Here is a 14,738-nt window from a genome sequence, read left to right as displayed (position 1 = left end):
TTTGTACACAATCTTTTCCTGGATGATACAGTAAACAAGAACTGTTATCCCCTGTGCTGTAATGATGATAAGCAGAAAATAATAGTGATTTCTATTCTGCCTGAGTAACAAGCAGAACATACAGAATTCAGATGCTTGACAACTCAGATGCCTCTTTTTCCTCAGTCATCCCATAGGTCTTCCAGTCTCAAAATGAAAAGAATGTGTCTGCGTGACTGGATCACTGAAAACATAACTTGGAAACCGAACTTCTGACCAGGTGGAGAAAGTGAAAGATGACTCCTTGGTGATTGTGTTAGTTAAAAAGATATGCAGCAAAGTGCTCAGTCTCTTATCCTCTGTTGCATGCTTGAACTTGAGGGCTGCTGAAGGAAGGAGGTCTCCCCTCTGCTGCTTAATCTTGTGCTTGGTGCTCCTCAGACCTGTCTGTGAATCACTTCAACTTTCTGCGAAGTGTGACACCTCCTTCCCACACTCCCCCCAGAAAAAGAGTGGGGACTGCTAGTGGTAGGACTTCACAGCTGGAAGGGAATGTAACTGGGAGAGCCTTGGTCAGATAGAGTAGCTGCCTGTGGGGTGTTCCAGTGACAGGATAAATTAGATGAAAGTGGAGAAAACTGGAGGAACAACTATAAAATCTGAGCAGAACTGGGATTTACTGAAACCTCTTAATGTACTGTTAGTCTAATCTTCCATTCTTCATGCTTGAAGAACTATCATTCAGTTAGCAGGTTTCATGCACACGCTGAGGGAAGAGCTTTACTGAAGGTACAGCATCTGATTTTAAAAGAGCTTTATAAATACAGAAGTATAAAAGATTACCTGTTGTTGTAAGGTACCCTACCATATAATCACTAATCACAATCTGCATTTTTAAATGCTTGCCTATTATTGCATGTGTACGTAGCTTCTGTCTGATATTTGTGGGAAGGTAACATCAGTAGAAGCTTGTGTAGCTAATCTCCATAAATCTTACAGTGAAAATCTCCCTGTTGCTCCTTGAGATTCTTAGCCTGTGATGCTTTAAACTGAAGGTCCTTGTGATTGCAAGGCTTGTCTTTTTTCATTGTAAATGCATCATAAATTTATATGTTCAATAATTTTTCACATTTTCCTATTTCTTAATTTTAACATGCATTGTGTAATTGTGTCTGATTCCTGCCTGTTGCGTGCAAGTTTTCCTTCATTAAAATGTTTTGCACAGATTTATTCTCTAAACTGATACTTTCTTTAAGTAGTTTTCACTGTAGTTTGTAACCATGGAAGTGGTGTACAGATATTTATAAGGTAGAAGGAAGAGCAGGGTGTCTATAATGGGACCCTTGTTCTGAAATACCTTCAGGAAAAAAGTCTAGACTCTTGGGATTCTGTATAAATGTGGTAAGTCTTCTGTAATGCAGAATGACTATCTAAAATATATGTATTCACTTTAAATGAATTAAGTAATACATTCATGTTTGATAGTCCTTTAAAATTTCATATTCTTTCACCTCAGTCCTGTCAGTTGTGGAATCACAAAACTTTGCTCTTCATTGAAACACTAGGATTAAGAAAACTTAAATTTGCAATCAGTCTGTGATAACATTGAAATGGAAAGCTTGTTCTTGCTTGCTAGTGCTGTTCTTAAATGCTGCTATTTTGGACTAGCACTTTCACCGTTTCCTCTCTAAAGCCTGGAAGGATGAGCAAAAATACTTGGTTACTTCGAGTCGCGTATACTTCCTTCATCCTGCTTCCTCTTTCCAGGAGCAGTATCTTTCCCTTCCTTAACTGCTGAGGATGTGTGTATGTGAGGAAGGACTGCTTTGTTTTGTTTGATTTTATTCTTCATCTTTAGTGTTTTGCTTTGAACTTTTTTTCACTTGTTTGGCATTTCCCCCTGCTGGCAGATTGAGTTAATAGCACTTCTTTCTGCTGTGGAAATAGAAGGCAGTAGTTGCCCTTGAACGTCACTGTTTTGTGGTTGAGGCGTCGGCTGGTTGTTGTTGTCTGTGTTTTGTTTTTCTGAATGTCTCCGATAGCTAAAATTCAAATAATAGTTTGTACAAGCAGGGGATGTGCTCCTACCTGAAGTTCTCCTCATCAGAAGGGTGGTAGCACTTTCAGTGATAGAGATACCTTTAGTTTTGCATTTCATGCCTGCAGTCTTGCAGCAGTAGCCAGATCATCTTCTTTTGTACTCTGGACCTCTTCCCAAAACTCTTAAGGTACTTCTGCCTCACTAATGCACTATTCCTACAAGCCAGTTCTTTCCAAGATAAAGTGGACTGCTAGAAAGGGAAAAAATAGTTTGGAACTCATTACGAATTTTCTCGTCATATTTAAAAGATTCAAACAAGAAGGCAGAGATCCCTCTGTTCTTAATGGAATTTAAGGGGAAAAATGCTTTCATCAGTATGGGAATATTGAGTTTTCTTAATTTTTATCTTGTTCCTCGCATCCTCAGTTGTTAAGCAGTTACTAGGCTTTTCTGTATATGTTTTTTCTAGAAAGCAGTGTTCTCTCCTCCTCACAATTCCCCCTCCTTTTTTTCCCCTCAAATAGTCCTCTGGCTCTGAAGTATGAAAGGAAGACAGAAACTTCTCAATGACTGGAATGAGAAATTTACAGCTCACCTTAAGAACAGTAGAGGTTCATGACCATTCTTCTAGGCATATTATTAAAAAAAACCAAATAAACAACAAAAACAATCTCTAGATAACTTCCCTTTGAATTTGTTTTGAGACAGAACAGTGGGCTAGTGTAGCTGGGAGAAGGCAACTCATTCTGGTTTTTTATTGACCTTACATCTTTTTTCTCCCACCTGTATGTGTTCTTTGTAAATAAGTTGAAAATTATTAAAGAAAAAAAAAATCCAGTTTTAAGACTTAATAGGTTAACTGCCATTTTTTAAAATTTAATTTATAAACTTTTTTTTTTTCTAAAAACCCCCATGATTCCAGCAACTTTGTGGAAAGTGACAGAGTGCAGCAAAAATGTTTTGAAACAAACACCAGACACTGCCTTCCACTGGTTTACATCTTTACATCTTGTAAATGTTATAATTTTTGCAAAAAATTCCCTGGCTCCTTGCTTCAAATATGAAACTTTGCTGTTGCACTGTTAATAAAGCATAAACTTGCAGACTGAATTAAGACAGGGATTTCCTGTTAGTGTATGTATAGAGAAACAGTCCTTCTGTATAACAAAGTAATTCACTAAAATAGAAATTTAGGTCATCCAGTTTTATACATGAGCAGGAATTCAGCCATGCTGTGTAGAAGGTGGTTTTGTGTTGATCTAAAGCCAGTGAATAGTAACTCACTGAGCAAAGTGTTTGTATTTCTCTGTCTGCAGTACCATAACTTTTGAATGCAACAATGCTGTAAAACATCCTCATATGGTGGTTTCTGTGTACAAAAATTGGAATTGTACTGATTATAATTTTATGAATGTTAGATGTGGAATACATTGAGCCCTTGGTATCAAGTCGAGAAGAACTTCTGACAAACTTACTAATAATGGTCATAGGTTAAAGAAGCAGCCTTGCTGCAATTTTCTAGATGATTTTTTTTAATACACCCCCATGCTAAAACCCAACACCTGTTTCCCTGACAACCTTTTTTATCATATGGAAGGAAATAGAAAAGCAGGAAGTTGAACTTGCTTGGGCTTGGGTTGGTTTGATTTTTTTTTTTTTTTTGAATGGCAGCACTCTTTTTTTCCGCTAGAAGGAGAGAAAGTATATGCCTGAGAAGTGGGAAGGATGAGTGTTTTATTTTAAAGATGGCCTAAATGGTTAATCCTTGGCAAGTTAAATTATGCAAACTTTTTTGCTTTCAAGTGTAAGTGGCTTTAGGATGTGCTTCTCTGAAGAAATATACTGAGCATTGAAAGAAGAGGGGTTTGTGCATGGGTAAAATGCCCAAAGCCATGTACCTCAAATCTGCTCAGGTGAGACATGTGATCCTGACATTTAGAAGCATACTAGTGCTAACTTTCCACTAGGCCAAATGTGTGTTTTCATTTTGCTAGAGAGTGTGATCTCATCCCTCATCCCACCCTATAGGTGCCATGAAAGACAGCATTCAGGAAGAGTTACTAATGCCTGTCCAAGCTGTGGTCACAGGACGAGCAGAGCTAAGAGGGTAATCTTTATCTGCCTACATGTGTGTGACTGCCATGGCAAGTTTTGGTTGATATTTTAAAAAACAGGTTGTGAAGTGGTTTTGTCTTTGCAATGGGGATGGTCTTTTTAGTTCTAACGAGTGTTTAACTCATTTTCTAAGTGTTAAATATAGAAGTGCTTCTGCAAAGACAAGTGATAGCATCACACACTTTCATTTAAACTTAGTTTAATGGTTTTCTAAACTGTTTTAGAGAAGGTGAAGTGATCTATCCCCAAATAAAATCAGCTTTTGATATCTTAAACTCTAAATTGCATCTGTTTTGTGGCTAATCATTGCAGCAAAAGGAACTCAAAGCTGAACTGGAACTTGTAGTTTTAATCCTGTAGGTTGTCTGTATGCATCAGTAGGAAATCCAGGCTCCTGGACTGAGTTACCTACCCGTACTGCCAGTGTTGGGTAGGGATAGGGAGGTGAAAGAGAGAGAAGTTATAAAAGAGTCGTGCAGATGGATAAACGGAAAGGCATGGCTAGTATGCTTCAGAGCAGTCTCAGTTATCTTGGGCGATCCCGTTGGTCCCTTTACCACCTGCCTGGTGTGTATTGCTGGGGCAGACTGGGAGTTCTCCCAGCTGCAGCACTGTGATGAGATCAGATTCCTTGCCCTGGCACACGAGAGGCTTGTTTTTAATCACAGAAGCAGCAGCATCGGTGCTGCTAATGTGGTCATTGAAACACGAGCCTTATGATAATGAAATAGCTTGTATACCCCTGTCTGAGCTGTGTTTGGTCTTTTTCTTAAGACTGCAGAAGTCCTGTCCTATTAAGGAGTATGAGGTTTTTTCATTTCTGACTTGAAAATCACAGTAAAGTAACTGTTATGACTTGTTTTCCTCGAAGATACTTGTAGAGTGCTCTCTATATACAGAATGCCTTTCAAATAGAGGAAGGAGAGCTGTTGCTTTGAGGAGGTCACATCTAAAGACAGAGGCCCAGGGAAAACTGTTAATTCCTTCTGTATGCTGTGTATTTTGCACCAAAAGAGAGAGAACTTTTAATTAATGCTTTAACCTTAATATCGTCAAGCAATGCTCTGAAATGTGAATGTCAGGCTCACAATTGCCTGCATGCAACAATTAATCCTTTTTCCTTACAGTCCATCCCATGCGCTGTGGCAAAAAGTAAAAATCACTTAATGTTGCAATGTGATATGTACATATTATATAAAGTTCCTGATCGAAGTTATGTGATCTAACAGCGAAGATGTGCTAGCTTCTAGAGCAGGGGTGTCAAACTCATTTTCACCAGGGGCCACATCTGCCTCATGGTTGCCTTCAGAGAGCCGAATATAATTTTAGGACTGTATAAATGTAGGAACAGTTATAATGGCGAAACATGACTTTTCATTTCTCTGATGTTTTTTCCAAATGAGTCTGTGGTTACAGGAGCCTAAACTTTATTGTATAACTTAGAGGTAATAATAAGTGGTTGATGTAACCAAACATCTGAATATACAGATATGTAGCATTTAAATAGCCTTAAACCTAAAGGTGCTGTATGCTAAAATGTTTAACCACCATGTGTAGTTCTTCTGATGTCCTCAGGGCTACCAAGCCTTGAACAGAGAAGTTTCGTGTTTGAGATATTTGTTTTTGTAACAGTCCCAAGAAATTAGTAGCTTTTCTCCTTATTTACAAACTTCAATAAAAAGTTTAAAGTTGATCCACAGAATATGATTGTTTTGGTAATTGTGATGTATTTTTCCTTACATACGTTGTATAAAATTGTTGAAAAGGTTCAGAGCTAGATTTTTTTTGTGGGGTGGGTGGGGTATTAACTTCTTTAAGTGTATGTATCAAGCTACCCTTACTGTTAGTAACACCAACATCAGATTCTCAACAGTCAATCTCACTAAGATAAACATATTTCTAGAACTTTGAATTTATTTGATTAATGCTGATTTTAATTGCTTTTTGTTTTTAGATTGTAGCAAACATAGCTAAGCATTGCTTAAGCTTTTCTTTTGATAGTACACATCTTTTGGAAAGGAGGCAATGTTCTTAATGTGGATATAGAAATGTGACTCCCTGAGCTGGAGTTTTAAAAACCCCCAAATATTGCAGAATATACTATAGTAATCTCAGAGTTAGCCATGCAGACTCACACCTCTGGTATCTTACAGCCCATTTCTAGAGCCTTCAAAAGCCAAACTCAGTAAAATGAATAGCTGAGATTTTGTGATGCTTTTCTACTTGAAGTTCTTGTTAAGAAACTCTGCAAAATGCTAAACTCTTCAGACTTCTCTGTTGACATGAGCGATCATAAGCTGTCTAATCTTAACTTTCTAATGTGTTTTGTTGTAAGAGTGAGAGAGGGCAGTGTGAGTTTGTGTATGTACTCTTTACTGTGAACAAAAAGTAATCTCATTTCATCTACAGAGCAGATTTTATCTGGTGCCTTTTTCATTAATACTATTCTGGATTGGTTCCTAGTAGTCAAAATGCAGAGAATTGTGAAGACCCAAAGATACAGATGTAGTTGGTCATAAACTGTTCTGTACTATAAAAAAAGTCAAGAACAATGGAAAATAGAGGTCTGTTTATGATGTTTGGAGTTACCAATCTTGGATGTTTGTTCTTTATTTCTGTGTCTCAGTTCCCTATTTAAGAAAGCTTACCTGTATCAGACACAGGTTTTACTGTGGCTCTCTTTAGTGTGCTGCTTATGAGGAGACCAATTCTTTATTTGTAGTAGAGCTCAGATGTTGAATTTTAAAAAAGCATGCAAAATGAAAACTCTGAATGAAAAGAAATTATTCAACTGATGCTAAATGAGGCAGATGCCAGTAAAAATACTGTACTTGCATGAGGGCAGAATTAAAGTATTTTGTATTTCCAAAGACTTGGCTTTCAAACATTAACCTGTTCTAAACATTCAAGAAAAAGCATGTAGTAAATTACATACAGAAGAGGATGCAACTATATTTCCATTCCCTGCCTAGGTCCTCTGTAAGTGACTTATCCAGCGTAACATAGCCAATTGCTTGTGTAGTTGTGATTAAACTCCCGGTGTTCCTAACTTTGTCCTCAGGAGCCCCTGGGTTCTCAGCCTGGGGTTGCAGCCCTTCAGAGTGGTAAAATTCAATCCAAAGGTTTGTAACTGTGCAGCTTTTTTCTGCATAGTTCAGTCTTGATGAAGCTCGAGTCTTGCTATGGGGACAAGTCTCTACATGGGGGGGAAAAAAGGAAGGAACAGTTAATTATGCTGTTATTTTTAAGTGACAGTTTTCAGTTCATGTGTGTACTTGTGCTACAAGTAAACTGATATTTCTTTTTTTAAAATAAAAATAATACTTTTAAATCCTGACTGTATTTGCACATGTGTAATACCAACTGTTTTGTTTAGCTTTCTAAAGTCAGTCATCTACAGCAGTGAGATTTTTTTATTATTATTTTTTATTAATAGCATGGAGATGTAATTGCTTGTTGAAGAGGGACATGCTTGCATGATGGAAGAGCTTCCTCTGTAGTGTTTTTTGTGGGTTTTTTTTTGTTTGTTTTTTATTTTGACCAGTGAAGTAACTGATTGGTACTTGGAGGTGGAGGTAACAGCAAAGGTTTTGATATTGAAAAAGAAAACAACTGAAGTTTGAGAATCACACCTGTCTCTTCAGCACCCTGAACAGTGAGATTGTTTCAAATTCTGTAGTGCCCAGAGCAAATGCACTTACTTTGAATATAGCTTCAAAACAGTCTGTACTTCCCAGTTCATAACTTACTGTGTTAGCAGTTGGATGTTATTTAAACCAGCCTGAAATTGCTCTAAAAATAATTCAACAGCTTATATTCTGTAATATTTTGTTGTTCAAAATGCACAATAAAATTTGGGACTAGGAGAGTGATGATGCCTACGGTCACTAGCAGCAGTAGGCTTCCTGTGTTCTGTGCTTTGTGTTCATCAGCACCCAGGTTCTGCTGGTTAGTACGTGTAAACTCCTGCGCTTGTGCTGATCTCCAATGAGTGAGAGATGATTTTGTGGCTGGCTGCTGCTGTATCTCTTCATAAGGCTAAGGCTTAAACTTCAGCTCTGTGATGACTTGTGTGTGGTAGAAACTTACCTGCACAGATCTTGTTAGCTGTGGAGCTGAAGCTTAAAATAGGCTAATATTCTACGATTTTACTAGAAAATTGGAGTATTTTGGAGGCTTTTTTTAGCATCAGGCAAAGTAATTGAGCAAATGAGTTATCGTTTATATTTTAGATATCTTTTTAGGACTCTGACTCACAAGTTTGTGTTTTTTTTTTTTATGATTCATATGAGGATAATTTAAGAGGTACTACCTTGCTCTGCTGCTAAATGCTGTTCTACTCTTGACAGTGGCAGTGTGATGGGCAGCGCATCTTCTCAGCCTCCACAGTTCATGACCAGGCGTATTAGCTTAAACTGCCATTGATTTCAGTTTACATCAGTACTCTGGGATATGGGCTCTAGCGACTGTGCTGACACATCACCTGCCCTACCATCTTTGTTGTGTTGATATAACCTCCAGCAGAGGTGTGGGGCAAATCTCTGGGGTGGGTAACTTTGTCATACTTAGCTGTGGCAACTGACAAGGCTTGTAATTTAGGTGTTAATAAATGTGATGGAGAGGAGGTATTTCCCCCTGGAGAGGGGAACACAGGCCTTGTACAGAACTAGAAAAGCTTGTATCTGTAATATCTTCTTCCCGTAGTGATAGTAATAGTTTATATTTTAATCCAGATTACAATTGTACATCTCCTTGCCTTTCCCTGCCATGTAAAAGAGGTTGTATTTCCAAGTGATAATTTATAGTTATCTTCAGTATTTAAAAAAAAAAATGCCCAAAACCCCTCAAAAATCCCAAACAGTCCTCCCTAAATCCCAAACAACTCCCCCCCACAACTTTACAAATATTTGAATTTTCTTTTTCTGTTTCAAACTGTAGTTAAGTTGATTATAATGATCTTTGTTTTGTTGTTTTTCTTTTGTAGGAGGGTGTAGAGAGCTGAAGGGAATAACTTTCTCAAAACTGGTAAGTACTTCTTCCCAGGGCTAAGATGGTTTACCTAAGAATAGATGATATGAAGAGCTGGCATCCATTCCTGGAAAACTTTGATGTTGACTGAAACTGAAATCCTATCTATTCTTGTATTCAAAAATTAAGACTTAAAGTAAATGATACTGATGGAAGCTCCAGTCCTATAAATAAAGTCTCTGTAGGCCTGAGATTTGGGCCCAAGGGTCTGTAAGTACAGTCGACATTTAAATTCATCTACTCAAAAATGATAACGTTATTTTTTTTTTTTCTGTGTAATGTGAAAAACAAATTCATTTGAAAGGATTTTTTGGTGCAGAAAGACTTCTGTCTGAAATGTGAAGTTATTCAGAGTCTTTCATACAGCAGGCATCCATGGCGTTTGTGTGGGTCCTACTTTTGTTTTTATATATATCTATATTTATATCTATATATCGATCTTGTCAGCTGTGTTTCTAGTGCAGTTTCCGAAATAGCTGTAGTTTAAATAGCTTTGTGATATTTTAGAGGTTCTGATGTGGATTGTGTTTAATTGAGGTGGTAATAGAGAAGTGCTAATGCACTTACATGATTATTTTAAAGTTTAAGGTTTCATTCAGTTTCTGAATATTTATATACTGTACAAACATCTACTACCTTAAGCACTCCAATGCACTGCTGTTATCTGAGTATGAAATTTTAGTTCTTGAAGGAAACACATAAGAAATAAGGGATTATTTATAGCAAATGTGTGCCAGCAAGAAATTGAATGGAGGACTGCTGCCTCCAATAGTTGAAATCAGTCCAAGGAATGGAAAATTTACTTCCTGCTCTCAGTGTTCTTTCTGGTTGAGGCTTGGAAGTAGGTCTAGATGTACAAGAGATGCATGTACTGCACAATCCTCTCCTTTCCTTTTCGAAATCACTGATTCTAGCGCTGAACAAGGCATTTGCATGTTTTCCTTCAAAAACTAATGGGATGAAGGATGTTTGCAGACCAATCCATCCATGCAATTTCAATCATCGACAGGCTTTTTAATTAAAATAATTCTGCTGTCGTAAGAGTGAAGTGGAAATGCAGTATGTTTTATGATGAATCCAGGGATGGTTTTATACATCTTCAGAGGTGGTATTCTGTGTAGTTTATGACGCCACTGGACTTAAGTTTTTAAATCTTTGCTTGAAGTTCAGTCTAAAAGAATGTAAGTTCAAAAATATTGAATATTTTTGCACTCAGAAAATGTCTGTGACCACTTGCTTATGTAGTTCTATACGTGCTTTCAAGGGAAATACTAGTAGTATTTAACCAGCTGCCCTCACAGATATTTTTAGACATTATTCTACATAAAACAGAAAATGCAGTCTAGGATTTGTTGGATATAAGGAATTATGACTTTTTTTTAATTTAATATTGGGTGTTTAAGGTACTTCAGGGGAATTTTAGACAGGGATAACCTTGGATTGTTATTCTTGCCTGAGGAGATAAGCTGGAAGTGTGTATTCTAGAATGTTTCAGTTCTAGAGGGGTACAGCTGAATAACAACTGTGTATATTTCATATTCAGAAAGCAGCAACTTGACCAGATTTTTTGAATGAACATCTTATTTAATGTGTTCTCCCACCCCACCAATGATTTGGATGCTTAGAATAATTCAGGACCTCATAATAAACTCTTCACTATTCTTTGCCTGTTTCTTTGTCTTTGAAGTGGCAGTGATGCATGCCTTGGCTTGAATGCCCTGCCAAATATGTGGCATCTGATTTGTAATTTATCAAATTCTCATAATTGCTTATTCTGTGGTGTGTTGTTTTTTTTTTAATGGAGAACACTAGTGCTACTAGCTGACATACAGTAGCTGGCAGAGGTGATTGCAAAAGATAGTTCTTTACTGTGTGGCCTTCACTGATGAAGGGGCATTAGTTTCTCGTATCTATCAGATGCTTAGATTTTGAAGAGGAAGTTGTTTCCTATGTTTAAAATGTGCTTCAGCATAATTTTGCAAGCAGAAGTAAATGATAATGCAGAGTGAGTTGCTCTGAGGCTATAATGGGAATGCTAGAGGAGGGGAAGTAGAAAGAGTCAAGAGTTAGAAAACTTATGCCCCCCAAAAAAGGAAGAAAAGTCAAATGTTTGTTAATCTCTCTTGCCTTTTCTTGGAAGTTTTAGTCTTATGAATTGAATTCCTCAGAACCTATTTCAAATTTATATATAGAAGGAATAAATTTTAAGGAACCTTAAAATCTGTTAACTTTTTAAATACAATGAAAGAAAAATTTGAAAGTATAACAAATATTTTGGGTTGGAACTGAATGATTGGTATGTTACTAGAATTGTTTTATTTACTTGTCATAATATATGTTCCTCAATAGACAGTGCGTTACATTTATTCACATCTTCTCCCTGTAAACATGGCTAGGCTGAGCAACCACTTGTTCAAGGCATCTATGAAGTTAAGATGGATTAAATTTATAAACCATCAATACTACCATTTCTATCTGTCGAATTAAGGTGTGCATTAATAGTAGTTGCTTAATCTTTGTATGTTTTTTTTTACAGAGGTATCGTGTCATTTTCCCATGAACTAGTACTGGGCTTTACAGTCAGATGTATTAAAGATATGAATATTGTTTACATTCCCAGTTGAGATAACTGTCTCTTCTGCTGTTTTGCACTTAACTTCAAAGTTAATATGTACTTCCAGAATGACACTAGTGATTCATCATAAATGCGTGCTCATTCATTGAAGACGCGCTGAGAAAAAATCTATGGCCATACCTGCCTGTATCTTTTCCCCAAAATTGAATTTCCAAGGCTTAGGAAAGACTTTTTGCCTCTGTGGTGGGTTCCAGTTTTCTTTAGCCAGTCTCCCACATGGTTTCTTTTGAAACTGCAGTGGTAGAGACTTAATGCAGGCTATAGCTGTTCTTGTCAGAGAGTGGAAGTAATAATCTGGGATTCTGTTTTCTCATTACTGTTTGTAGTAATAGAACAGGGAATTATATGTAATTTCCATGTATCCCTTGATGCAAATTACGTTTTTATAGAGGGTAGTGCTGCAAAGGCAGCTGTTTTTGCTCCTCTGTGTCACATGTGGGAGAGGCCCTTGTAGAAGGTCACTTCATATGTTGACTAGAAAGTCTGATCAGGCCTTTGTAATTTAAATAAGTAACTTTGAGCAAACAGCAGAAAGCACTGACAAAGAATGAGTTTAAATGTAATGCTTTTAAAAACCACTTTATAGTCTTCTCTTTTTGTAACATATTTGTTAAGAAAGAGAAACAATTTAAATAAACAAAACACTTCCCACCCCTAACTTCTTATTTTCAAGAGTTAAACTTGTCCAGCACTTCAGTTTTCTGTAGTGAGACAATGTTAAAATACTATTCTCTAACTTACAAGAATTATTTTTTATTTTTTATTTTTTTTTTACAGCCTACATGTATAATCTAAACTGTCAATATACTTTTGAAAACAACAGTGTCCCATTATGAAGGCCTCTGGGTTGGCCACAATACTAGTGCAATAACTGTAAGCAATTTGAAACCAAACCAAGTATAGGAATTATTTTAACACTGCAGTTCTTTAATATGTGGTGTCTGGATGGGAAAAGTGACTGGAAAGGTTGCCGTATGATGTTTTCTAATGGCTTTTATGTGTATGTATTTATTGATTTTTTTTTTTTTTAATCCAATTTTTATGCAGGTTTTATTGTTATTTGGGCATATGAGATAGAGACAGGAATCTTAATCCTGTTTCAGAAGCTGATACTTTTTAATGTATTTCTGAACAAAAATCTCTCATCCAACTTTTAAGGGTTTTAGAAGTATGGCTGATATTACTTTTCTGCATCAGAGGTTGGGAGGATTAATTTATTTGTAGTATAAGTGAAGATAGTAAACTCATGTTCTACAGGTAGAATTCCGGTAGAATATTTTAAAATGAATGGTTGTGAGTAAGTCTTGTGCTGCGTTATGTCAATCTTGTACTCCTTCAAAATAGGTTTCAACTGAAATGACTAACTCAGCTGAAACTTTAGGTAGTGGGTTATTAATATATTAATGTTGTTCTGTCAGATTGCGTGCAGACCATGCCATCTAAGAACGGCTCTGGTATCATGGAAGTGTGTTAATGCAGTACGTTCTGTTTAACAATTTATTGCTATTTGGGTTACAGAATTTTAGTCTCCAGAAAATTTTCTCATCTACACAGATTTTTAAAACATTCTCGGTAGTTAAATTTTCTAATTTAATATGCAACTGCAATAGGATATTGGTAGGAGGTTGCTGCCTGCAAACTCAGATAAGGGACGAATATGTCAACATTGGAATATGTGGGAAGTAACAAATTTGGCTAAATGACTCCAAGGCAGGCATTTGGTATAGCCTGTAGTTTTCTTATGTTCAAAAGATCGTTTGTGTTTAGGCTACAAAGCTGCAGTTGAATATAGTTCACTACTGAAGTTTTGCTCTGTTATCTTCTCTTTTCAAGTGGTCTTCTTTCCCTCACTAACCAAAAAAACCCCTTTATTTTTCTATAGTGCTGGTGTTAGAGAGGAAACCGGAAACTAAAGGCACTGGAATCAGCAAAGACATTCGTAGAGAAAGTGGAGAAGGTAGAGGATGGAGCTGCAGACTCTACAGGAGGCTCTGAAAGTGGAAATTCAGGTTCACCAGGTAATTTGTATTCTTTCTTGCTTTATACTTTTAAGTAATAGCAGCATTAGTATTGCTGATAGTATTACTACTAATGGTAGCATTAAGTAATAGCACTACAACTATAGTAATAATTGTTTTATAAGCTTGAAACTACTTTAAGAATTTTGTGCTCTGCATTTTGACCTCACCACCTGTTGTTTTTCAGCAAATGTGAAAAATCTACATATCAGGCTGTGGGTGGGGATTTTTTTATATCTATATTTTGTAGCAGTGATAAAAACATTCTGAAAACTCTATGTTCAGCAGCTTCTGTCTGGAAGATTTTTCCAGTGTTGTGAAGCCAACTTCAGTATTCAGTTGGCAATGGAAGTATACAGTGGTGGAACTTCCAAGTGAAGCGTGCGTAGTGCTGCATAGTCCCATCAGTTGCTTCTCTTCTAGAGTGTCTTCTACATCAGTACATTCTAAACGTGTAATGGTATAGTTTTGCTAACTAAAATGTTGTAGTGCTTGGGCTCAGAAATTTTTACATGTTGATTATTTTTACTGGTAGCATGTCCAATACTATATGGCAGTAGAGTTGTAGTTACAATACAAATGATAAATATTAAAACAAAAAACAAACCCCAACCAAACAAACCCCACCTGATTTAGCAAATATAAGAGGACATATGCATATTAATCCTTGGAAAAAAAAATTACAGCCATAAGCGCAGAGTAGCTACCATCTTGAAATGTTAAATTTATTGATGAGATCTTTTCTAAAGACAGTTCTCTGAGAATTTGTTGAATATCTGAAACTCATAACTATTACACAATGGGTAAAAGAAATACATGGTGGGTTACACCAATCAGTGTAACCCATCATATAAAATTTGGAAAATGCTTCCAAATTACCTAATGACCTGTCTAAACAAGTGTTCTAGATGACTTGTTCAAT

General features: G+C 36.6%; 1 protein-coding gene across 1 annotated transcript in view; it reads left to right on the top strand.

Moving 5' to 3' along the window:
- The window catches only part of PHF21A (PHD finger protein 21A), a gene marked incomplete at its 3' end in the record, with an annotated part of 139,643 nt that overhangs the window by 22,070 nt on the left and 102,835 nt on the right, over positions 1-14,738 (top strand). Inside the window, exons 2-3 of the mRNA XM_080344637.1 lie at positions 9,120-9,160; positions 13,681-13,816. Of these exons, the coding sequence (XP_080200763.1) occupies positions 13,763-13,816 (54 nt within the window). The 5' untranslated portion in view covers positions 9,120-9,160; positions 13,681-13,762. The remainder of the gene's footprint in view (positions 1-9,119; positions 9,161-13,680; positions 13,817-14,738) is intronic.

This window comes from Nesoenas mayeri (genome assembly GCF_963082525.1).
Source record: "Nesoenas mayeri genome assembly, chromosome: 5".
In the NCBI taxonomy this organism is placed as follows: domain Eukaryota; kingdom Metazoa; phylum Chordata; class Aves; order Columbiformes; family Columbidae; genus Nesoenas; species Nesoenas mayeri.
This window is presented reverse-complemented; position numbering and strand designations above follow the sequence as displayed.